Source organism: Podarcis liolepis (genome assembly GCF_965112155.1).
Source record: "Podarcis liolepis genome assembly, chromosome: 10".
In the NCBI taxonomy this organism is placed as follows: domain Eukaryota; kingdom Metazoa; phylum Chordata; class Lepidosauria; order Squamata; family Lacertidae; genus Podarcis; species Podarcis liolepis.
The window spans coordinates 4,582,662-4,606,182 of NC_139562.1; the positions used below are offsets into that span (position 1 = coordinate 4,582,662).

At 45.5% G+C, this 23,521-nt stretch overlaps 3 protein-coding genes across 4 annotated transcripts in view; 1 reads left to right on the forward strand and 2 right to left on the reverse strand.

The window, feature by feature from the left end:
• LOC310687003 (oxidized low-density lipoprotein receptor 1-like) lies at positions 1 to 19,000 on the reverse strand. Of its 2 annotated transcripts, XM_083461616.1 has the most exons (7): positions 18,934 to 19,000; positions 13,403 to 13,536; positions 9,021 to 9,107; positions 7,126 to 7,224; positions 5,606 to 5,760; positions 4,410 to 4,552; positions 1 to 304 (listed from the first exon to the last, which is right to left on the reverse strand). In XM_083461616.1, exons 2-7 carry the CDS (start codon positions 13,500 to 13,502, stop codon positions 184 to 186), a joined length of 705 nt encoding a protein of 234 aa, XP_083317742.1. In that variant the 5' UTR covers positions 13,503 to 13,536; positions 18,934 to 19,000; the 3' UTR covers positions 1 to 183. The 2 variants fall into 2 exon arrangements, with proteins under 2 accessions (XP_083317742.1, XP_083317741.1); XM_083461615.1 differs by lacking the exon at positions 18,934 to 19,000 and having other exon boundaries at positions 13,403 to 13,937.
• LOC310688141 (cadherin-related family member 5-like) overlaps positions 1 to 23,521 on the reverse strand; it is a gene marked incomplete at its 5' end in the record, with an annotated part of 153,446 nt that overhangs the window by 51,198 nt on the left and 78,727 nt on the right. The window lies entirely within an intron of this gene.
• Positions 17,825 to 23,521, forward strand: part of LOC310686988 (C-type lectin domain family 1 member B-like) — a 12,049-nt gene continuing 6,352 nt past the window's right edge. The window contains exons 1-3 of the mRNA XM_083461584.1: positions 17,825 to 18,213; positions 21,037 to 21,135; positions 22,597 to 22,695. Coding sequence (XP_083317710.1) covers positions 17,982 to 18,213; positions 21,037 to 21,135; positions 22,597 to 22,695 — 430 coding nt within the window. The 5' untranslated portion in view covers positions 17,825 to 17,981. The remainder of the gene's footprint in view (positions 18,214 to 21,036; positions 21,136 to 22,596; positions 22,696 to 23,521) is intronic.

Sequence of the window (23,521 nt, forward strand, 5' to 3'; positions counted from 1 at the left end):
TTCTGAGAAATGGAAATTTATTTACTGTAACGTTCTGGGGACTTCTGAAGGGAAACGGCCACAACATTGCCGTGAGATGGGGGAGAGGAGGGGGTCCTGATCTGTCGGGAAGCTGGGATCACAACCACATACCCACACCAGCTTCTGCGCCTCCTTCTCCTCTTCCAGCCCCTCCACAGCTGCTCAACTCCAGCCAATTCGGAGCGCCGTCTGACACATGACGTAAGCCAATTCCTCACACTCCTGGGAGAAAAGCGATCCGTTTTGGAGGTAGGCGCAGCCCTTGGGCGGCAGCTTCCCATGCCTGCAACACAGAAAGGGAGAAGATGTTGGTTTGTCTTTATCTTAAGGTCAATGGTGCTACTCAGAGGTGCATGTTTGCACTTTGACCTACTTAGCTGCACACCTGTGGTCCCTCTCTCTCTCTCTTTTTAAAAAAATAATTAATTGTTTTTTCCATGTATACATCCTCTAACAATATTTCTCTAACAATTTTCCATACTCTCCTCCGCCTCCCCTGGTCTTCCCTCATATTCCCATTGTTATGTACTGAGTTGAATAGGATCCAAACTGCAGCAGTCTGATTGGTCCTAGAACAATAGGATCCAAATTGCAGCCGTCTGATTGGTCCTAGAACAATAGGATTCAGAATGCAGCAGTCTGATTGGTCCAAGAACAATGCAGCAGTATGATTGGTTGGCAGGAACCACCCAATCATGCTCCAGATATAAGTGAATCCACAACCTGATTGGCTTACAGTAGAATTCCAGAATTAACCAATCATGTGCAGCCCATTGTGTAAATAATGTATATAAAGCAGATACTTTGAGGGGACTTTCATTCATTCCTCCTCACCACTATGAGCTGAATAAAGAGCACGAAATCACTTTGCGACTCTGAGTATATTTCATCTGCATATTCCGTAAGTTATGCACTTATGCACACCTGCGGTCTCTTGACTGACTAATTAAACGGGGAGTTTACTTTCTGCACCAGATGCAGGAAGGGATGTGATAGGATAACTGATTATTTGAAAACTGTATTTAAGTTGATTACAGTGGTACCTCAGGTTAAGCACTTAATTCGTTCCGGAGGTCCGTTCTTAACCTGAAACTGTTCTTAACCTGAAGCACCACTTTAGCTAATGGGGCCTCCTGCTGCTGCTGCGCCGCGGAGCACGATTTCTGTTGAAGAAGAAGAAGAAGAAGAGTTTGGATTTGATATCCCGCCTTTCACTCCCTTTAAGGAGTCTCAAAGCGGCTAACATTCTCCTTTCCCTTCCTCCCCCACAACAAACACTCTGTGAGGTGAGTGGGGCTGAGAGACTTCAGAGAAGTGTGACTGGCCCAAGGTCACCCAGCAGCTGCATGTGGAGGAGCGGAGACTCGAACCTGGTTCCCCAGATTACAAGACTACCGCTCTTAACCACTACACCACACTGTTCTCATCCTGAAGCAAAGTTCTTAACCCAAGGTAATATTTCTGGGTTAGCAGAGTCTGTAACCTGAAGCGTATGTAACCTGAAGCGTATGTAACCCAAGGTACCACTGTAAATGTTTTGTATGCTGCTGGTGAGGAGGAGTGATGGCTTGCAGTTTTTGACGGTTACATTTTTGAAAATAAAACTAAGCAAAGATATTGTGGACAGCCTTTTATTTCTATGCAGGGCCGTCTTTACCATCGGGCGTGGTGGCACAGCGAGCCAGCGTGCCAAGCAGTGGAGGGCGCCAGGCGGAGAGGAGGTAAGCGAGGCGGAGCGCACCTCCAGTGCCCATTGGAGGCGAGAAGGCTTCGGGTGCTTTCCCGTGGTCCAGAGCTCTCTCCGCTGGCTCCGCAACACACCACCTCCTCGGCTGCGTGGTGTGTGCTTGCATCCCAAGCTCTGCGCATACAGTATTTTCCGCTCAATAAGACGCACTTTTCCCCTCCTAAAAAGTAAGGGGAAATGTGTGTGCGTCTTATGGAGCGAATGCAGGCGGGAGGCTCTGATCAGCACTCCCTTTAAAGAGCCGTGTGGAGCGTGTGTGCGGCTCTTGGGGGCTTTTCCTCTTCCCCAAGAGGGAACCCCCCGCACACACGCTCCGCACGCTCTTTAAAGGGAGTGCGGCTCTTGGGGGAGCCTTAGCTGTGCGCAGCCTCTCCTGGGCAGGGGATGAAGACTCCCCTTGCCCGGGAGAAGCTGCACGCGGCTATCCCATAAGCCAGGGCAGCCAGCGGGATCGCAGCAATGCCGCTGGCTGTTCTGGCTTCTGGGAATCAGAATATTTTTTTTTCTTGTTTTCATCTTACAAAAACTAGGTGCGTCTTATGGTCTGGTGCGTCTTATGGAGCGGAAAATACGATAATAGATGTGACTCTATCATTGCTCCCCCTGTCCACTCTACCTTGAAAGATCCCCTCGCTCGAGGCTACACACTGCAACTGCTGCCCCCTCCAGCATCCCTCCCTCCTTCCCCTGCTTCAGATTTTTGGGCATTGAATTACAAGAGGATCTGTCCTGGAGTGTCAACACAAGGGGGCTTGTGAAGAAGGCGCAGCAGAGACTGTACTTTTTGAGAATACTAAGGAAAAACCATCTTCCGCAGAAACTGCTGCTTGCCTTCTATCACTGTGCCATTGAGAGCGTGCTCACTTATGGCTTATGTGTGTGGTACGGAAGCTGTACTACCCAGGACAGGATGGGGCTGTGCAGGGTTGTTAAGGCAGCAGAGAGCATTGTTGGCTGCCCACTCTCCACCTTAGAGCAGATTTATGCCACAAGGTGCCATAGGAAGGCACTGGACATAGTAAAAGATCCATCGCATCCTGGTCACTGTCTCTTCGAGCTCTTGCCGTCGGGATGGAGATACAGGACGATGAAGACAAGAACGAGCCATCTTAAGAACAGCTTCTTCTCCAGAGCGATCTCGGCCCTGAATGGGAAGCCCGAACTTTGAAAGTCATCTAATCTTCCTTGCTGTATTATACTGTATTGTTTAATTAGTGTTTTTATGGAGCAGTCAAGTAATTTCGTTGTCCCCGAAGGGGGCGATGACAATAAAGATATTATTATTATTATTATTATTATTATTATTATTATTATTATTTATTCTCCACCGCCTTGCACGGAGCCGGCCTCCTCCCACTGCCCCCCCCCCACCTCATGGTTTATTGAATATTTACAAGTACAGTGGTACCTTGATTCTCAAACAGCTTATCTGCTGAACAAATCGGCTCCCAAATACCGCAAGTAAGTGTTCCGGTTTGCGAACGATTTTTGGAAGCCGAACGTCTGACGTGGCCTCCACTTGAGTGCAGGAATTTCCTGCAGCCAAACGGAAGTCGCGCCTTGGTTTTTGTATAGTTTCGGGAGGCAAACGGACTCCCGGAACGGATTCTGTTCAAGGACCAAAGTACCACTGTAAACTGTAAACAGACAAGAACACGGACGGGATTATTATAATAACCTCCAGTTTTATAAGAGTATATATTTAAAGCAGATGAATAAATGAGGAAATTAAGTTAATTTGGAATATGCAGAAAATATATATATTTTTTAAAAAAATAAGGAGCTGCAGAAAGAAAGGGAAGGAAGTCGAGATTTGAAATGTTAAAACGTGTTTTTTAACATGTTAAAGGTGCAGCATCTTAAAAAGTAGAGACATCACCTTGCCAACAAAGGTCCGTATAGTAAAAGGTATGGTTTTCCCAGTAGTGATGTATGGAAGTGAGAGCTGGACCATAAAGAAGGCTGATCGCCGAAGAACTGATGCTTTTGAATTCTGGTGCTGGAGGAGACTCTTGAGAGTCCCATGGACTGCAAGAAGATCAAACCTATCCATTCTGAAGGAAATCAGCCCTGAGTGCTCACTGGAAGGACAGATCCTGAAGCTGAGGCTCCAAGACTTTGGCCACCTCATGAGAAGAGAAGACTCCCTGGAAAAGACCCTGATGCTGGGAAAGATAGAGGGCACAAGGAGAAGGGGGCGACAGAGGACGAGATGGTGGGACAGTGTTCCCGAAGCTACCAGCATGAGTTTGACCAAACTGCGGGAGGCAGTGGAAGACAGGAGTGCCTGGCGTGCTCTGGTCCAAGGGGTCACGAAGAGTCGGACACGACTAAACGACTAAACAACTAAACAACAACAACAACAAAGGTGCGCTTTCCCTAATGAGGCCTCCCGCCGCCAGTGCCCTTCCACCGTTCGGCTTCTTTTCGCAAACCGGGACACTACTTCCGGTTTTGCTGAGTTTGCATACCCAATAGTTAGTAAACAGGGCTGTTCTTAAACCAAGGTACCACTGTACTGAAATGTATATAATTGAAAATCATAAATATAATAATATTAATAATGAAATATAGCTTAATAATGATTACCCAATCTTGTGACAAATGAGTTAGGGAGTATGGGGGTGCCAGAGTCACTTACATTTTGGGGTTATAGAGAGAGCCATCTGCCCATTTCCATTGCTTCGTGACGATGTCGTACGTCAGGCCCATCCAGAATTTGTAGTATTGACTCTTGCCGTGGCGCTGGCGGAAATGTTTCTTTGATTCAAACCTCAGGAAGTTCTGCAAGGCAAAGCCACAAGCACCCTGCCTTCAGGAGGGGAGTTACACCACTGCCCTTCAACCTAATGTTCAAAAGCCCGAGTATGTGAGCTGTCAGTTCAAGACTCTGGCAAGAGAAATCTGCCTCTCTTCCCTAGCAACCAGCTCAGCAAAAAACGGGAGGGGAGGAGCAAAGGGATGGCAGAAAGCAATAAGGCAGGAGTCGGCAAGGCCAGATCACTCCCGCGGAGATCCTCTTGACCTCCCATTTTCTTGACCTCTGAAGTGAGGGCGTTCCACAGGGCGGGTGCCACCACTGAGAAGGCCCTCTGCCTGGTTCCCTGTAACTTGGCTTCCCGCAGGGAGGGAACCACCAGAAGACCCTCAGAGCTGGACCCCAGTCTCCAGGGCAGAACAATGGGGGTGGAGACGCTCCTTCAGGTATACCGGACTGAGGCCGTTTAGGGCTTCAGGCCTTGAGATTGGTATTTTTACTTGTAACAGTACCTATCGAGTTTCTGTTTTTTAAAAAAACCACGGATTGTTCTCTAAGGACACAGTCCAGTCATCAAATGAGTTGCTTTAAAGGTATAAAACTGTATATTTCGCTCTATAAGACGCACCCGACCATAAGACGCACCTAGTTTTAGAGGAGGAGAACAAGAAAAGAAATATTTTCTCCCTCTCTGCACAGCGCTTCTCCAGCAAAGCTCCGCTTCTCCTTCCGCTTTGCTGAAGGGGCGCTGTGCTGAGAGGGAAAGCTGCGCAGCGCCTCTCCAGCAAAGCGAAGCAAGGAAAGCAAGAGGGATCCGTGTGCACCGATCCCTCTTGCTCTCCTGGCTTCAGCGAAAGCTGCGCAGCCTGCATTTGCTCCATAAGATGCACACACATTTCCCCTTACTTTTTAGGAGGGGAAAACATGTGTCTTATAGAGCGAAAAATACGGTATATGGTGGGGGCACAGCTGAACTACTGCTAGGTGATATGGGGGTGAGGGATGGGGAGGGGGGGACCCTGAAGCTATCGAGCCTTGCCCATCTCCATCCCCGCAGCAAAACGGACAAGCCCCTGTACCATCTGTTCTGTGTCCTTGTGGATGACGGCCAGGGAGGAGAACTCATCTCTGCAGAAGCCCATGCTGGAACGCCAGCCCATCTTCCTTTCTCGGAAAAGGTAGCAGGAATCTTTGTGCTGCAGCCACTGCATCTTGCACACGCTGCAGTTGATAGCTAAAGGGGGGGGGGGGTTGTGCATGAAAAGCTTGACAGTTGTACAGAAGTATCATTTATCCCCCTTCCCTACCCCTGAATGTGCCGAAATGGTGACAGGCAGTGCCAGATTTACGTATAAGCTAAACAAGCTATAGCTTAGGGCCCCGCTCTCTTGGGGGCCCCCAAAAAAATTAATGGGGAAAAAAACTGGGTATACATTTCCAAAATATAAGATAAAAATAAAATAAAATCTACATACAGTTAGAGCTTAGTAATTATTTTACTATTAATATACAGCCATACCACGGGTTACAGACGCTTCATGTTGAGCTTTTTCGGGTTACAGACACGCCAAAACCTGGAACGAGTTACTTCCGGGCTTCAGCGGCCGCGCATGTGCAGAAGCACTAAATTGCTCTTTGTGCATGCGCAGAAGTGCCAAAACGCAACCAGCCCATGCGCCCATGCGCCGCTGCAGGTTGCGAACATGCATCCCGCATGGATCACGTTCGCAACCTGAGCGTCCACTGTACTTCTTCTTACTTGTATTTCACTATTAATATGTTGTTGTTGTTTAGTTGTTTAGTCGTGTCCGACTCTTCGTGACCCCCTGGACCACAGCACGCCAGGCCCTCCTGTCTTCCACTGCCTCCCGCAGTTTGGTCAAACTCATGTTGGCATCTTCAAGAGCACTGTCCCACCATCTTGTCCTCTGTCGTCTCCTTCTCCTTGTGCCCTCCATCTTTCCCAACATCAGGGTCTTTTCCAGGGAGTCTTCTCTTCTCATGAGGTGGCCAAAGTCTTGGAGCCTCAGCTTCACGATCTGTCAGCTTCACGATCTTCTTAATTGTATTTCAATTCAACAATTACTTTGATAAAATACATTTTTTGTCATGTGCAAATGGCTTGAGATATCTATGAGATCCATCAATGACCATATAGCATTTATTCAACATACAAAAATCAGAGACAATTTGTTGTGGACAAAGGACAGCTGGACATATAAAAGGCCCCATTACTTTCAGGAGCTTAGGGCCTCATCAAACCGAAATCCGGCCCTGGAGATGTTTGTTGCAATAGCTGGAGGTGCCAGGAGGTGCAAGGAGATCAGAAGATCTCCACGGTTCTTTATTGGTTTGTGTTTCCTTTTACTGCAAATTACAACTATTCTGTCCAGAGTGTTCTATATATTATACATTATCTGTAAATGGATAAATCACTAGCTCCGGCACCAATAATTACCTTCTTACTAAAAACTTTTCCCATCTGCAATCCTTGCCCGTTGTTTCTCCTGTGATACGATTTATTTTTTTAAAAATGAACAAATGAATAAACTGGTTTAAGAGAAGGGTGGGGGGGAGACAAAACAATGCCCACATCTACCTTTGCCAATCTGTAGCTGCCTCAGAATTTCAGTCAGGATGATGATCTGTAGCTCCATCACGTCCTTGTGACTCTCTGCCTGTTTCGACAGCTCGTCCACTTCAAAAGAGAACCAAAGACAAGACAGGTTGAGTAGATTGTAGACCCAAATTCATCCGTGCCATTCTCACAAAGCCCCTGAGAAGCACGGGCTGCCTCTGTGAAGAACACAGCTGTCAACATTTTCCCTTTTTTAAGGGAAATTCCCTTATTCTGAATAGGATTCCTCACAAGAACAGGGAATACTTGACAGCTATGGTGAAGAAGCATCCCTGGTTTTGGACCCATTGGTTCATTTGATGACTGAAATATACTCAGAGTCAAGTATGGATTTCATGCTCTTTATTCAGCTCATAGTGGTGAGGAGGAATGGAAGTTCCCCCAGAATGTCTGCTTTATATACATTATTTGCACAATGAGCCCCAAGTGATTGGCTAATTCCAGGATTCACCTGTAGGCCAATCTGGTTGCAGATTCACTTTCACCTGGAGCTGGATTGGGTGGCTCCTGTGGACCAATCAGACTGCTGCATTCTGGACCCTATTGCTCTAGGACCAATCAGACTGCTGCATTCTGAATCCTATTGTTCTAGGACCAATCAGACTGCTGCATTCTGAATCCTATTGTTTTAGAACCAATCAGACTGCTGCCTTTTGGATCCTATTCAACTCAGTACATAACAATGACCTAACCCTGCCCCGATGACCCAGAAGGATCTCACGGTTTATAACAGGGGTCGGCAAACTACGGCCCCTGGGCTGGATCAGGCTCACCAGGGTTCTAAACCCGGCCTGCCGGCGCCCAGCAATTGCCCTGGCGCTGCAGACAGAGCGAGCAGCGGGGCACGCAATCGTTTCGGCTTGGGCAGCTCCACGTGGCGATGCAGCCTCGCTGCGGAGTCAGGAATTACTTGGGGCAGAGAGGGCCTTTCCCGGGAGGGGCTGTGCGCAGACGGGCACAGGAGAAGCCCAAGTCCCTTTCCATTGCAGGAAACATCGCAGGCGGCACCTCCCTGGCACCGCTCTAGCTGTAGCCATCTCTATTTCTCCTCCGAAAGGGGAAGGAGCAGGAGGCGGGGAGGCGCGCATGGCTTCTTGGGTTGGGATCCCTCAGCTGGGAAGGGAGGCTTTGCGCTGCCTGTCGGAGCAGCCCCGATCCCATTCCTACTTGTGTGAAAGCAATAGGGGGCAAGTAGCTCTCAGTTAGGCAGCGTGACGCCTCCCTTCCCATCGAAGCAGCCCTGATCCCATTCCTACTTGCGTGCATTCCTACTTGGTGCATTTTTTAAAAAAAAAAATTTAAATTTAATTTAAATCCCTTGTGGGGGGCCAGACTATATTTGGGGGGGGGGAAATAATGAACGAATTCCTATGCCCCACAAATAACCCAGAGATGCATTTTAAATAAAAGCACACATTCTACTCATGTAAAAACACACTGATTCCCGGACTGTCTGTGGGCTGGACTGAGAAGGCGATTGGGCTGGATCCGGCCCCCGGGCCTTAGTTCCCCTACCCATGCCTTCAGTCAGGGGTCAGCAAACCTTTTCAGCAGGGGGCCGGTCCACTGTCCCTCAGACCTTGTGGGGGGCCAGACTATATTTTGGGGGGGAAATAATGAACGAATTCCTATGCCCCACAAATAACCCAGAGATGCATTTTAAATAAAAATACACATTCTACTCATGTAAAAACACGCTGATTCTCGGACCATCCGCGGGCTGGATTGAGAAGGCGATTGGGCAGGATCCAGCCCCCGGGCCTTAGTTTGCTTACCCATGCCTTAAGCCAACACAAAAATGAGGTTCGTGTTTTTCTTTAAGGTGAAGGAACACGGGCAGCCTCTCGCTCCCTTACCTTGGAAGGACATGAGTGTCACCAGCGTGGCCAGAATGGCAGAGCTGAGCAGGACCCCAAAGGTGGCCGAGCGCCAGTAGCTGGTTTCTTGGAAATGGGAAGGAAAGAGACAGGTGTGAGAGGAGGAAATCCCAGGTTGCCAGGGAGATTGGTCTCTTGAGAATGAAGGTACGCAGGCATCTCAAGCCGCCGAGATATGGCGAGGGAGGGAGATACGGCCAAGCGCATGGGCTGCATGCAGGACTCAAGTTTGATCCTGGCAGCTGGCAGCATATGATGTGAAATGCTCCCCTCTGCTGCCAGTCTGAGTTGGCAACACTGGGCTAGATGGAAGAGCTCCAAAGTTTCCGGGTTCGGCCCATCGTAAACATACAGAGAGCTAAAAAAAAAAATCATTCCAGTAGCACCTTAAAGACCAACTAAGTTAGTTCTTGACATCAAGAATCACAAAACAGAGAAACCAGTAGGAGAACACTTCAATCTCCCAGGACATTCTATACAAGATCTCAAAGTAGCTGTTTTACTACAAAGGAATTTCAGAAATAGACTGGAAAGAGAAGCTGCTGAATTGCAACTCATTACCAAACTTAAAACCATAGAGAGACCTGGTCTGAACAAAGACATTGGATTCTTATCTCATTATACATGACTAAGCCATTTCTCACCTTCTCACCCCTTGCCTTTTCCTGTAAGACCTATTGCAGTCGTTAAGAGTCGTCAACAGGCTCATCTCAGCTATCTGCCAATCTCCCATTCCCACCACCCTTCTGAGTAATACCCCTCCCCACCTTCTCACTATATAGAAGGATCTGGCAACTTCTGTTTCAGTGTATCTGAAGAAGTGTGCATGCACACGAGAGCTCATACCAAGAACTAACTTAGTTGGTCTTTAAGGTGCTACTGGAAGGAATTTTTTTATTTTGACTATGGCAGACCAACACGGCTACCTATCTGTATACAGAGAGCTAGAAATGGTGCATGGTTTTGGTTTCCTGATGCTCGGGTCCGCCACATGCCCTGCGTTGTAACTCACGAGGTGCCCCCTCTGCTTACGGATCTGAGCAGGAGGAGAGCCCTGATGGATCAGCCCACATTTCCGCAAATGCAACCTCAGGTTTCCAAATGGGTCAGTTCCACCCGCCCAGTTTGCACGCACAAAAAACCCAGTATCTCGCACTGGTATACTGGGCACGAAAGGCTCCAACGCGCTCCAATAGGCCGGGATAAACGTCTCCCTGCCACATACGCTCCAACATTTCTCCGGAGAAAATTGGGACATCCTATTCTACATCAGGAAGCTTCTCCAGCAAAAATAAATAAAAAATTATTATATTATTTTAAAAAAAGAGTCCCCTTTACCCTGAAAATAAAATACCTGCAGCGATCGAAAGCCCTTCCTACAATTTCGAAGGAAAAGGTCACCTTAAATTCTTTATTTAACAGGCAACCATTTCTTAGGGGTGTCGATTCCTTTCTTGTCAAGCCTTTATAGGTCAACTCAAACGTAAGTCCCACAGTATTTGACAGAGCTTACTCCCGTGTAGCTGGGTAAAGACTGTGCAGCCTTACACTGAAAGCCTAAGGATTTCTGCCAGATTGGCAAAAATGTACAAAAACTGTAGTAATGTATGTTGGAGTTACAACAATGGGGCAGGAACCTTTCTACATATGTGGTGGGAGTGAAAAGAGATAGTGGGATTCTGGGGAAATATCTATAACGAACTGAAAAAGATGTTTAGATTTTCATTTGGAAAAATACCAGAATCCCAAATATGGATAAGGCACAAAGACAGGTAGTTACTAAGGATGGTAGATTACCGAAAACATTCTTTGAGATGACAGACAATATGGACTTAGTGGACATCTGGAGAGTAAAGAACCCCTTGGGAAGAGAGGGAACCTTCTTTTCTGAAATTAATGAATGTTAGAATGATGTTGGATAGAAATTAAGTGGTTTCCAGCTGTAATGCTTTAAGAGACATGAAAAAAAGGTTTATAGATGGGTAAAAGCTTAATGGCAAGGATTTGCTGAACTAACAAATTGAAGTGGAATACAAAAAAGGGAGGTATAAGGAGGTCTGGGGAAATAAGTGTAAGAAAAATATGCAACGGAAAATTAAGGCGTTTTTAACTGTTTTTATTTTGTATTTTTTCTTGTATTTTTTCCCATTTTTATTGTAATATCTTAAAAACTTTAATAAATATCTTATAAAAAAAGGAAAAATACCAGAATCCTTTCTCCTAGGTATCATGTCAGAGGAAATAAAAAGAACGGTCAGATCAATGTTTATGTATGCAACTACAGCGGCAGGGTTATTGATTGCCAAAAACTGGAAAAGCAGCAGCGTCCCAACTAAAACAGACTGGCTATCTAAAATGATGGAATACTTCCATATTGCCAAAGTAACAGGAATGATAAGAGGAGATCTACAAAAAGTGAATAAGGAGTGGGCTATCTTTAAGGAATACATCAAAACGTATGTGGAAAAAGTAGAATTTCTGACAGATACTGCGTGAATCCAGAAAATGATTAGAGTGAAAGGAGAGTAAAGTTAAGATAAAAGAAGAGATTAAAGAAATAATGAAATGTGTTTAAACTAGTTGGAAAAATAAAGTCGCGTAACAAGAAGGTCACTTGGTGGGTGTCCGTGTGGGGTAGTGTGTAGGTATGTTGATATGTACAGTATAGGTAGGTATTATATAGAGTAATGTAAGTATGTTTTGTGTTATGGAAATAAGGTAGTGTGTTGTGTACGTGTATTGTGTAAATGTATGTGTTTTATATATTAATAAAAGAAAAGAAAAAGAAAAAAAAGAAATCCTAAGGATTTTTACTCTGACCTAAGTTCTACTCCCTTTGAGGATTTACTCTCTCTTGATCATTCTCACAGTTATTATTATTATTATTATTATTATTATTATTATTATTATTATTATTATTATTACCTGCCTTTTTCCCTGACACCTCACAGCTAAAATTTTATTTCATTCCATTTATCTGCGGAGGGGATGTGGGTGGCACTGTGGGTTAAACCACAGAGCCTAGGACTTGCCGATCAGAAGGTCGGCGGTTCGAATCCCCATGACGGGGTGAGCTCCCGTTTCTCGGTCCCTGCTCCTGCCAACCTAGCAGTTTGAAAGCACGTCAAAGTGCAAGTAGATAAATAGGTACCACTCTGGCGGGAAGGTAAACGGCGTTTCTGTGCGCTGCTCTGGTTCGCCAGAAGTGGCTTAGTCAAGCTGGCCACATTACCCGGAAGCTGTACGCCAGCTCCCTCGGCCAAGAAAGCGAGATGAGCGCCACAACCCCAGAGTCGGCCACGACTGGACCTAATGGTCAGGGGTCCCTTTACCTTTATTTATCTGTGGAAGGCGTTGCACACGACCCCTTCCCTTGCCCATTTGCCACCTTTGCAACAACCCTGCGAGGGAGGCGAGGCGGAGAGGTTGCAGCCGGCTGGAGGTGGCCGGCGTCAATGCGCCTACGGCATCTACGTGTGCGCCAAGATCAAACGCGGGAGAAGCTTCCGGGCGCAGAACAGGGCGCCCCCGTTTTCGCCGGAGAAACGTGGAAAAGGTACGCACCCTTTCCAAAAGTCGGAATTTCTTGCCTAGGTGCCCAAAAATGAAGTTCATCTATCAGCCTGCATGGTGGAAGATTGCCCACAGGGCAGCCTTTTTCCCCAGGACGGAGAGCTCTGCGCCATAAGAGCATGGGTAGATTGCCTAAAAAAGATGTTAGATTGTTTTTGCATGCCACAACTGCAGCAAGGATTTTACTTGCCCAAAATTGGAAATCACAGGAAATACCAACATTGGAAGACTGGCAGATGAAGATGTTGGACTTTTTGGAGCTGGCCGACCAAAAAGAATCCACGATCAGAAAGAGGAGGAACATCAGGAAAAATGGAAGAAATTTAAGGAATATTTAGGCAATCCAATCAAGTGACCATTAAACAGGTAACCCGTCAGACGAGATAAACAACGCACTCAGATTTCTGCTGTAGACCGCCTTTTCTGTGATGTAGGTGTGATGTATCTGAGGGGTGGTCTTGGGTTACACCCCTTCTGTGTATGTATGATGTTTCTGGCGCTGGTCTTGAGCTCCAGGGCAGGCAATTAAAAATGTCTATATAAGGGCGGGCACACCTGGGTTCGGGGTCCTCCTCCTTTCCTACGTGTAAGAGGAGCACCCTGTTGCAACAGATCAATAAAGATCAGGCTTACGAGCTGCTTTGCTTCTCAATATTCTCTGGTTGGCCTCTGTTATTTTCTCTTACCGATAGAGAACCCACAAAAGGACTCTATATGGGCTCTTGGGTACCCCATAAGGGAAAAGGGCAATTTTTGTTTACAACAGGCTCGGCTACCTTCCTCCTCACCCTCTTCATCCTCCAGGCGTTTCCTGCTGGCGATGGTGACCCGCGACCTGTCGGGAGTGTTAGAGCGGAAAGAGCGCGCCGAGCGGGCGACGTTGAGCATGGTTTTTCCGGGGAACGCCTTCCGGCGACTGCACCTGCCCCAACCCCCCCCCCAAAATAAACCTCCCGAGGGACAAGGAGGGTCTTTTTTGGCCCACGTGCCCCCCCAAAAAGGGTTCAGGCACCCTGCGAGGCTGAACCGCGGCCTAAAGGCGCCCGCCTTTCGCACTCGGCACCGGGGAAAGGGAGCAGGTTGCCACTCCCCAGGAAGGCCTGCTTGGAAAGAGGGGCTCCTCTTCCTGGGGGGCTTCAGGGCACAGCCACAAGGGGGGGCAGCCTCAGGCTGGGGAAAGGGAGGCAGGATGGGAGTTGTAGTTCCCAGGCGCAGGCAAATCCCTCAGGGCGTGGAATCTGGTGGGGTGGCGGACTCCATTTCCCACAATGCACCCCTCCGGTCCCACAAAAATAAATTCCCAGGTGCCTCCTCAGGGCCTCAAATCTGGCAGGGGGGGCAGATGAGGGACTACGTTTCCCACAATGCACTTCTGCGGCCCCACAGAAGGCGGGAAAACAAACAACCCCCCCAAAACAAACAAAAAAATTCAGCAACACTAGGTTAAAGTTGAACACAAAAGTTTAAATTATTATTATTATTATTATTATTATTATTATTATTATTATTAATACCCCATCCATCTGGCTGGGCTTCCCCAGCCACTCTGGGTGGCTCCCAACTGAATATTAAAAACACGATAAATACATCAAACATTAAAAACTTCCCTAAATGAGAGAGAGCATTGAAATAGATTCAATAAAATAAATAATAAATAAATAATAATAAATAATAAATAAATAAATAAGTGAGGAATGGTGACAATCAATCAATCAATCAATCAATAAATGACGATTGCAAACAAATAAACCACAAATAATGACGAGTGAATAAATGCATAACGACCGATAAAATGAAGAATGAATAGACGAAATCGGTGGTTTCGTTCGTGGGGTTTGCCGCTTGCTCTTATCTTGCACCGCGAAGATAAGGCTTGCAAAACCCACGAAAGCAAAGAAGGGAAAGTCCTTTAAAAAGATGCATCGAATGAAGGAATGCAAAGTGGAAGAAATGCATTTATTTAAAACAAAACCGTCCGGTTTCTAAAAGGCCAGCGACAACAGTGAAAGGCCAAAGGCCGGGTTGCAGGAGAGAGTTTTTTCTGGATTATTTTATTTTATTTTATTATTTATGTCCATGCCAAAAGGAAGGGTGGGGAGTGGGGAGAAGAAAAGGGCAACGTGAGGAAAAACTCCATTTGGCGCCTTCCAGAAACGGCAGCCATTTTGTGCCTCTTCATGGCCTCCCGGCAGCCATTTTGTGAGACCACGTCAGCCATGTTTTGACGGGCGCTTGCATCGCATTCTCAAATTTAAAAATGTCCCCGCTTTTCCCCCAAGGGACCCCTGGATTTCTCATCTTATTGTGGGGTCTGTCCCTGAGAGGGGGGGGGACTTATCTAAAGGATCCTAGAAGATTTTTTGGAAGTGGGACCCCTAAGGGTCATCCATCCCAACCCCGGGCCATGAAGAAACCTTGGCAACATGGCTCTCTGGGATGTCCCGAAACCTTGGCTTTCCCGGCTTTATTTATTTTATTTTTTCACTTCCTACATCAATTCATTACAATTAACCTATTCTAACAATATACAAATAGTAATAGAAAATTACACAGCAAAACCCACGAAAGCAAAGAAGGGAAAGTCCTTTAAAAAGATGCATGGAATGAAGGAATGCAAAGTGGAAGAAATGCATTTATTTAAAACAAAACCGTCCGGTTTCTAAAAGGCCAGCGACAACAGTGAAAGGCCAAAGGCCGGGTTGCAGGAGAGAGTTTTTCTGGATTATTTTATTTTATTATTTATGTCCATGCCAAAAGAAAGGGTGGGGAGTGGGGAGAAGAAAAGGGCAACATGAGGAAAAACTCCATTCAATGCCACAAAACGCCATTTGGCGCCTTCCAGAAACGGCAGCCATTTTGTGCCTCTTCATGGCCTCCCGGCAGCCATTTTGTGAGACCACGTCAGCCATGTTTTGACGGACGCTTGCATCGCATTCTCAAATTTAAAAATGTCCCCGCTTTCCCCCCAAGGGACCCCTGAATTTCTCATCTTATTGTGGGGTCTGTCCCTGAGAGGTGGGGGGGGGGGACTTATCTAAAGGATCCTAGAAGATTTTTGGAAGTGGGACCCCTAAGGGTCATCCATCCCAACCCCGGGCCATGAAGAAACCTTGGCAACATGGCTCTCTGGGACGTCCCGAAACCTTGGCTTCCCCGGCTTTATTTATTTTATTTTTTCAGTTCCTACATCAATTCATTACAATTAACCTATTTTAACAATATATAAATAGTAATAGAAAATTACACAACGTCACTTTCGACTTACTGAAGTTTTCATATTACACTTTTATCTCTTTATCTCTTTCTTAACATATCAAAAAGAGAAAGACCAAGAAAGGAGACACACACACAAAAAAAGGAAAAAGAAGAGGAAAAAGAAGGGGGAAAAGGAAAAAGAATACAAAACAAACACATTTGGCTTCCGATTAGACTCATTGTATTATTATTTCTACAATATTTTCACACACAGTTCCATGTTATTGTATTTCTTCCTTTGTTTTCGCTGGATATCAAAAAAACATTATATTTGTTGTTTTACAAGGATCGTTCTATTTCTGCCAGGAGATATTTGTTATTGTAATGCTTTTCCAAATACTCTTTAAAGATTTTCCATTCTTTCTGTACTTTCTGTTTTGGATAACCTCTAATTCTCCCTGTCATCATGGCCATCTGTAAATATTCTATCATTTGGACCTGCCACTCATTTATCGTAGGTGTTTTGTCACTTTTTCAGTTTCGTGCAATTAGGATCCTGGCTGCTACTGTTGTATACATAAAAAGTGGTCTAATTTCTTTTCTGATTTCTGGTGACATTATTCCCAGGAGGAAGGTTTCAGGTTTTTTTCTTAAATGAAAACTTAGGGTTTTTTAAATTCATTATAGATGTTATTCCAAAATTCTTTAATGGCTGTGCATTCCCACCACATGCACATATTTACCATCTTTACACCTCCAGCAAATTGCTGATCTGTTTTTATACATCTTTGTGAGTCTTGCTGGAGTCCGAAGCCTTGAAAGGGGTGGCAATGTTTTCCTTTTTTATAATATTTTATTAATTTAAATATTGTTGTTTTTTGCTATTGGGATTGTAGTTCCATTTGTGTTTCACAAGCTGGTCTCTGACCGTAATCAATTTCATGTTCATGTTTCAATATTTTATTAATTTTCCAAAAATAACAACAAAACGTCAAAACAAAATAAAAACAGATCGACTTCCCCCAGTCCCTTCCTTGGTTCCATTATTTATCAACATACCGCATGCCCATGGTTTAATTTTAAAAATCATTTGAATTGCCTATTGTCCACTCCTAAAAAAATTGCAAGTAATCCTAAAACCCTGCTAATGTATTAACCTGTGTACAATGCTTCTGTATATATGCAATATTCCATTGTTCCTTCAATTCATTGCCGTCTCTTCCTCTCAATTTCATTGTCATTTTTGCCATTTTAGCATATTCCATTAATTTGACTCCATTAATCTTCTTTGGCTGGCACACCTTCTTCTTTCCAATATTGTGCTAGCAATATTCGAGCAGCCGTAGTTGCATACATAAATAAGTCCTTTTATAATCCTGGTTTATCCTATAAGGCCTAGTAGGAAATGTTGTTTTAAACATCTTCTTCATTTCATTATAGATCATTTCCCAATACTTCTTTATGATTTTACAATCCCACCACATATGAAAAATAAATCTGTTATTTTACATTTCCTTAGTTCTGTACATTTTTGCTGATTTAACTGTAGATATCTATACATCATATTCATATAGGGTGACAATGTTTTCAACCCACCCCATAGATGTTAAAATCAATAAAAATTATATATATATAAAAAAGGAAAAAGCAGAGTAATAAATATAATAACAACAAGAACTTATTTATTTATACCCAACAACAATTTATTTATTTATACCCAACAACAATTTATTTATTTATACCCAACAACAACAATTTATTTGTTTGTTTATACCCAACAACAAGTTTGTTTGTTTGTTTGTTTGTTTGTTTATACCCAACAACAACAACTTATTTATTTATACCCCACCCATCTGACCGGCTTACATTAAAGAATACATTAAAACATCAAGACATTAAAAACTGGAACCATAGATATCTGAGACCTGGAAGAATCAATAGAATCGGGGTCTGAATCCCGTCCCCCGTCCCCCCCGCTGCCAGGCTGTGCCCCCCACCCACCCCCAGCTAGGCCTGACCCGGGCTGACCCCCCCACCCAGCCACCCTGCTTTTAGGGGGCACCCTCTGCCACCCAGCAAGAGCCCCCATCTCCTGACCCCCACCCACCCCTTGCAAAGGGGTCCCTGAAGCCTCTCCCCCCCCCCCAGCCCTTGCCCCACAGAGGCCCCGAGATGCCCCTGGAGCCCAGGCCCCCGGGGCCCAAGGTGGTCCCGGCCTCCAGCCTCCTGGCCAAGTCCCAGGTCTTGAGCGCCAAGTCTCGCTCGGCGGAGGTGAGGGCCCCCCCGAAAGGACCGGCCTTCTGGAGCAAGTCTTCGCCCCAGCTGCGCCGGGAGCTGCCCAAGCCCCCCAGCCGGCCCTCCTGGTTCTCCGGGGCCCTTCAGGACAGGATCCCCGGCCCCCCAGGTGAGGGGCAGGTGGGGCGCGCACCCCAGCGTGGCAGCGGGCGATCCTGGCGACAAGGATCAGCCATGCATCCCCAGAGGCCCTTGAGATTCCTCGCTTTTATATTTGGGGTTTGCTTTTTTTATTTCATTTACCGCCCTCCAAGATCTCTGGGGAGCATGCATTGATTGATTGATTGATTGATTGATTGATTGATATATACAGTGGTACTTTGGTTCACAACCATAATCCATTCCGGAGGTCTGTTCGTAAACCGAAACGGGTTGTAACCCAAGGCGCGCTTTCGCCAGTGGGGCTTCCCCAAATAAATTTGTCGGTAATCCCCCCCCAAAATGGGTTGTAATAATAATTTTTAAAAGGTCAGAAACCGGGGCACGCACTTCCGGGTTTGATATGTTTGTAATTCAAAATGTATGCAAACCAAGACGTACCCAAACCAAGGTACCGCGGTATAAATTTTTATTTATTTTCCATTTCTTTTTTTCTTTTTCCTTTCTCCTCCTGTGATGAGGCTGCATTTTAATATTTTATGTTGTATTTTAATCTTGTTTTTAAGTTGTATTCATTCAACTTGTTTTTATTATTGCTTGTTAGCCGCCCTGAGCCTGGCCTTGGCTGGGGAGGGCGGGGCATAAATTTATTATTATTATTATTATTATTATTATTATTATTATTATTATTATTATTATTAGACATCCACATTATCATTATTTGCTTTACCTCCCTGGCTCTTTGCAGCCTGGTTGAGGAAGGCTGATTTAAAGCCCGTGGTCTGGAACCGGCTGCCGGCTTTCGTCAGTCCTCTTTGTTAATTTTATTTATTTCGGTTGAGTTTAGCAGGTCCTCACACGGCTCCCTCCGAAGGCAGAATTCCTCCTGTGAAAATACCGAATTATACAGCTACCGTATTTTTCCGTCTGTAAGACGCCCCCATGTATAAGAAGACCCCTATTTGGGGGGGACTCCGGTTTAAGAAAATGGGCAGAGATGGCCTCCGTGTATAAGATGCCCCCAAATTCTGGACAATATTTTTAGGAGGGGGGGAACCTAGTCTTATACATGGAAAAATACGGTAACTCTGCAAAACAGAAAGTAACAATAGCAGCGTCCCAGTGGGTGGGGATTTTAGGACGATGTTCCCCGCGCCCCATCCTGGCTTAATTCGCCCACTACCTTTGATATATACAAAAACCAACAACATTATATTTATGTCTTTGTTTACGTACTACAGTGGGCTGGACTAGATGACCTGTGGGGTCCCCTTCCCATTCTGCAGTTCTGAGATTCCAGACCTTCCAAGTGTCCCTATTTTCCAGGGACAGTCCCAGATTTTGAAAATCCCTGTTTCTGATTTGATCCCCCTTTTCCTTAGGACGTTTCTATTTTGCATCAGAGAAATACTGGGGGGTATGGAGATTTGCGACCCCCAAGCCGTCTGAAGGCACCCCCGTACATATAGGGAAGATTTTAGATGTTTATTGTGTTTTCGTCTATGTTGGGAACCTCCCAGAAAAAGTTCGAGCAACCCAGTCAGATGGGTGGGCTATAAATAGTAAAACTATTATTATTATTATTATTATTATTATTATTATTATTATTATTATTATTGAATAGGACATCTCTGTTTCCATCGGAGAAATGTTGAAGGATATGCCCCCACCTTTTAAAAAAAAAACTATACAGTGGACGCTCGGGTTGAGAACGTGATCCGTGCGGGAAGCAGGTTTGCAACCCGCAGCGTCCGCAATCCGCAACATCGCGAATTGCGCAGGTGCCTGTGCGATTCGGCTGTTATGCGCATGCGCAAAGTGCAATTTAGCGCTTCTGTTCATGCGCAAGTGCTGAAACCCGGAAGTAGCCCATTTCAATACTTTTGGGTTCAGCGCGGTGCTGTTGTAAACAAAAAATGCCCTTTTCCCTTATGGGGTATCCAAGAGCCCATATAGAGTCCTTATATTCCCTATTGGCCCCTATTGGTAGGAGAAGATAACAGAGGCCAAGCAGAGAATATTGAGAAGCAAAGCAGCTAGTAAGCCTGATCTTTATCGATCTGTTGCAACAGGGTCCTCACTCACCACACGCAGGAGAGAGGAGGAACCCAGAAAAATGGCGCGCAAAGCCTTATAAAGCCTTTTGAAATTGCCACCCTGTAGATCAAGACCACCCCCAGAAACATCATACATACATCACAGAAGGGGTGTAACCTAAGACCACCCCCCAGATACATCATACCTACAGCACAGAAAAGGCAGGTCTGAAACAGAAATTTAAATGTTGTTTTTCTCCTGTTGTTGTGTATCTCCTGTCTGGCAGGTCACTTGATTGGATTTCCTGGGGAGCCTGGCCAGTCTTTTGTAGTGATAAATACTTAGTTCCTGGGCCAGGTCACAGGCTCACACCCTATTCATATCATAAATGTGCCCTTAAGACAGGATTTGTGAAGAAAGAGACAACGGGAGCTTTCCCACTTGCAGAGAAAACATTTGCTCAGTTTAGGAATAAAAATGGTTCCAGGTTGGCCTTCCTGTACTGATCTATGTGCATGCTTGGTTGGTACACTTATGAACATTTAACATATATCCAAGACCTCAAAATTCCTATCACAGCGCGCAACCCGAGATAGTGCAACCCGAAGCGTCTGCAACCCGAGGTATGACACTATTGCATTTCTGTATTTGTTCCTGTACTGCAAGGGGTTGGACTAGATGGCCTCTGAGGGTCCCCTTCACACTCTGAATTCTGCAATTCTTCAGGGGCCTCGGCGTGCCAGGCAGGAAAAGCAGAATGGGCGTGCTTCTAATGCTTCTCTTTTTCCCTCCGCAGATATTTTGGGCATCTCCACCTGGTGGCAAATCTGGGCGCTGCTCTTGGTGGCTATTTCCTTGGCCTTGTTCTGCACTCTTCTCATTTTGATTTACAATTGTGAGTACCAGGGTGGGGTGGGGCTTCGAAAGAGGCTTCCGACACCCCCAACCCAGGTCTCCCTTCCTCTGGGGCCTGCACGCTGCCCTAGAGCGGGCACCCGCTGCCCTGTTTGGGGTGGAAATAATCATAAAGGGGCTGGGCTGCATGATCCATGATGCAGCGCGTCGTTCTCTATCGTTAACTGGCTCTGGGACTGCAGAACTCAAGGGCATTATTCTTATTCTTATTCTTATTCTTCTTATTATTATTATTATTAAGTTGTGGGTGAACATATCAGACGACACAGCGATTCTTCAAACAGCTCTTGTTCAGAGGCCAGAACAGAACTGAACTGAAGAGCTCAGTCAGCCTACTTATATAGAGCTCCAGTACAATGTTACTGTAGCAACTTTCTAAAACTATCCAATCACTGAATGTCACTTTCAATCCTTCATTTGCATAACTATCTGCAGTATCCCCCTGCTGGCCCAGGGTGAGAACTTCAGTACATAGCTACTACTACTACTATTATTATTATTATTATTATTATTATTATTATTATTATTATTCTGCAGTCCCAGGGCAAGTTAACAAGACTGGCAGCCAGGAGAGTTTCAAGAACATACCTTTACATCCGCAGAAGGAATGTGCTCTGTTGCCCTAGTTCAATAAATTTATTATTATTGTTGCAGGAATTTATGTATAGTTTGGGGCAGCAGATATCATGCACATGCAACCCACTACCAAAATCAGCACAATCGCTTTTGTGACATTTGTGATTTGCCCCCACAAAACACCCCATCACAGTTTCTTCCTATTTATTTAAAGGGCCTCTGCTGCACGATACCAAATGTAAGAATTCACTGGTAATTTTATCTATGTACTGGCTCACTAGGGAAACTTTAGAAATTCATCTAGATATGTGAGCTCATCTACTCAGCAGCCCTTCTGCCTGAGTGATAATCCCTGGCATCCTGATACCTGAGTGCCAGACAGGTAGCCATTCCAGAAAGAACAAACCCAGACGAAGACAAAAGGGTGGGATTAACTTGGCTGGGAAACAGGGAAATGTAAATATCTCTTTTGTTACACTTGATGGGTGTTTGCTGGAGGGCAAGGGGAACCATGGGGCAGAGTCCAGGATGCTCAGATTCCTGCCACCAGACCTCCCCTTTCAAGATGTAACCGTGATGTATTAGTGATGTAGTTTGGGGGGGGGAGTGTAACATGGGGATTAGCAGCTAATAAAAGTTTGGGTTCTCTTTTGTTCGGGGCTTCCATCTTTTTCCACCTGGTGGCAGGTGGGAGTCCTGTCGCGACAGACTTCAATAAAGACCAAGCCTACTGGCTGCTGTTTTGCTCTGGTATTCCTGGCTGGTGTCCTTGCTTTTTGTCCAAGGGAGCCCTCAGATTTCTCCGTTAAAATTATTATTATTATTATTTTGAAAAAACACAGAGAGAAATACGTTTTCATTTCAGACACCCACGTGGCGACAGAAATCACTGCTGAATCTCAATTGCTGCAGCGTTCAGAGAAGAGGCTGAAGATGGCCGTTCAGCAGCAAGCAGAAGGCAGAAGTGAGAAGAGCTCTCGATATTTTCTTCCCCTGTTTATTAAAGCAATAGCGGCAATCGTTATTGCAGGAGAGATGCAACAGGGAAACCAGTGGGAATTGGTAAAATGGCGAAACCAATTAGTCTCTGGCAAATAAGCAGCCCTTGCTTCTCATCAATGAAGCTCTGGTGCTGAAATATGCTCGGAGTCGAGAGTGGATTTCATGCTCTTTATTCAGCTCATAGTGGTGAGGAGGAATGAATGGAAGTCCCCTCAAAGTATCTGCTTTATATACATTATTTACACAATGGGCCCCATGTGATTGGCTAATTCCGGGATTCTCCTGTAGGCCAATCAGGTTGCGGATTCACTTCCACCTAGAGCTGGATTGGGTGGCTCCTGTGGACCAATCAGACTGCTGCATTCTGGATCCTATTGTTCTAGGACCAATCAGAACTGCTGCATTCTGAATCCTATTGTTCTAGGACCAATCAGACTGCTGCATTCTGAATCCTATTGTTTTAGAACCAATCAGACTGCCACATTTTGGATCCTATTCAACTCAGTACATAATAGGTGCGCTTATGAGGAGTCCCTGCGTCTGGATCTGCGACACCAGCCTCTGAATTCCCCAGCCAGGCTGTGGAGGAGCCAGGGTTTGCCAACCCTCCTGGCGCTGGTTTTCCTGACTCTTCCGGGGATATCCGAGGCCCAGCCCAGTCCAGCTCGCTCCAGGGAGAATTGATGTCACTAGAATGCCACATCACTTGTGCTCTGCAAAGGGAAAAAATAATTTGACAATAATGCAGTGGTGCACGGTCAGGGGACTACGGGTACGAGGCTAGTTCC

Bases quoted from the DNA above. Each gene is read 5' to 3' on its own strand.
- LOC310687003 (XM_083461616.1), bottom strand. From the start codon at position 13,502: ATGCTCAACGTCGCCCGCTCGGCGCGCTCTTTCCGCTCTAACACTCCC. The intron at 7,225-9,020 runs GTAAGGGAGCGA...TCTCTTTTGAAG, and splicing joins GACACTCATGTCCTTCCAAG to TGGACGAGCTGTCGAAACAG. The intron at 305-4,409 runs GTAAGTGACTCT...TCTGTGTTGCAG, and splicing joins TCTCTCTATAACCCCAAAAT to GCATGGGAAGCTGCCGCCCA.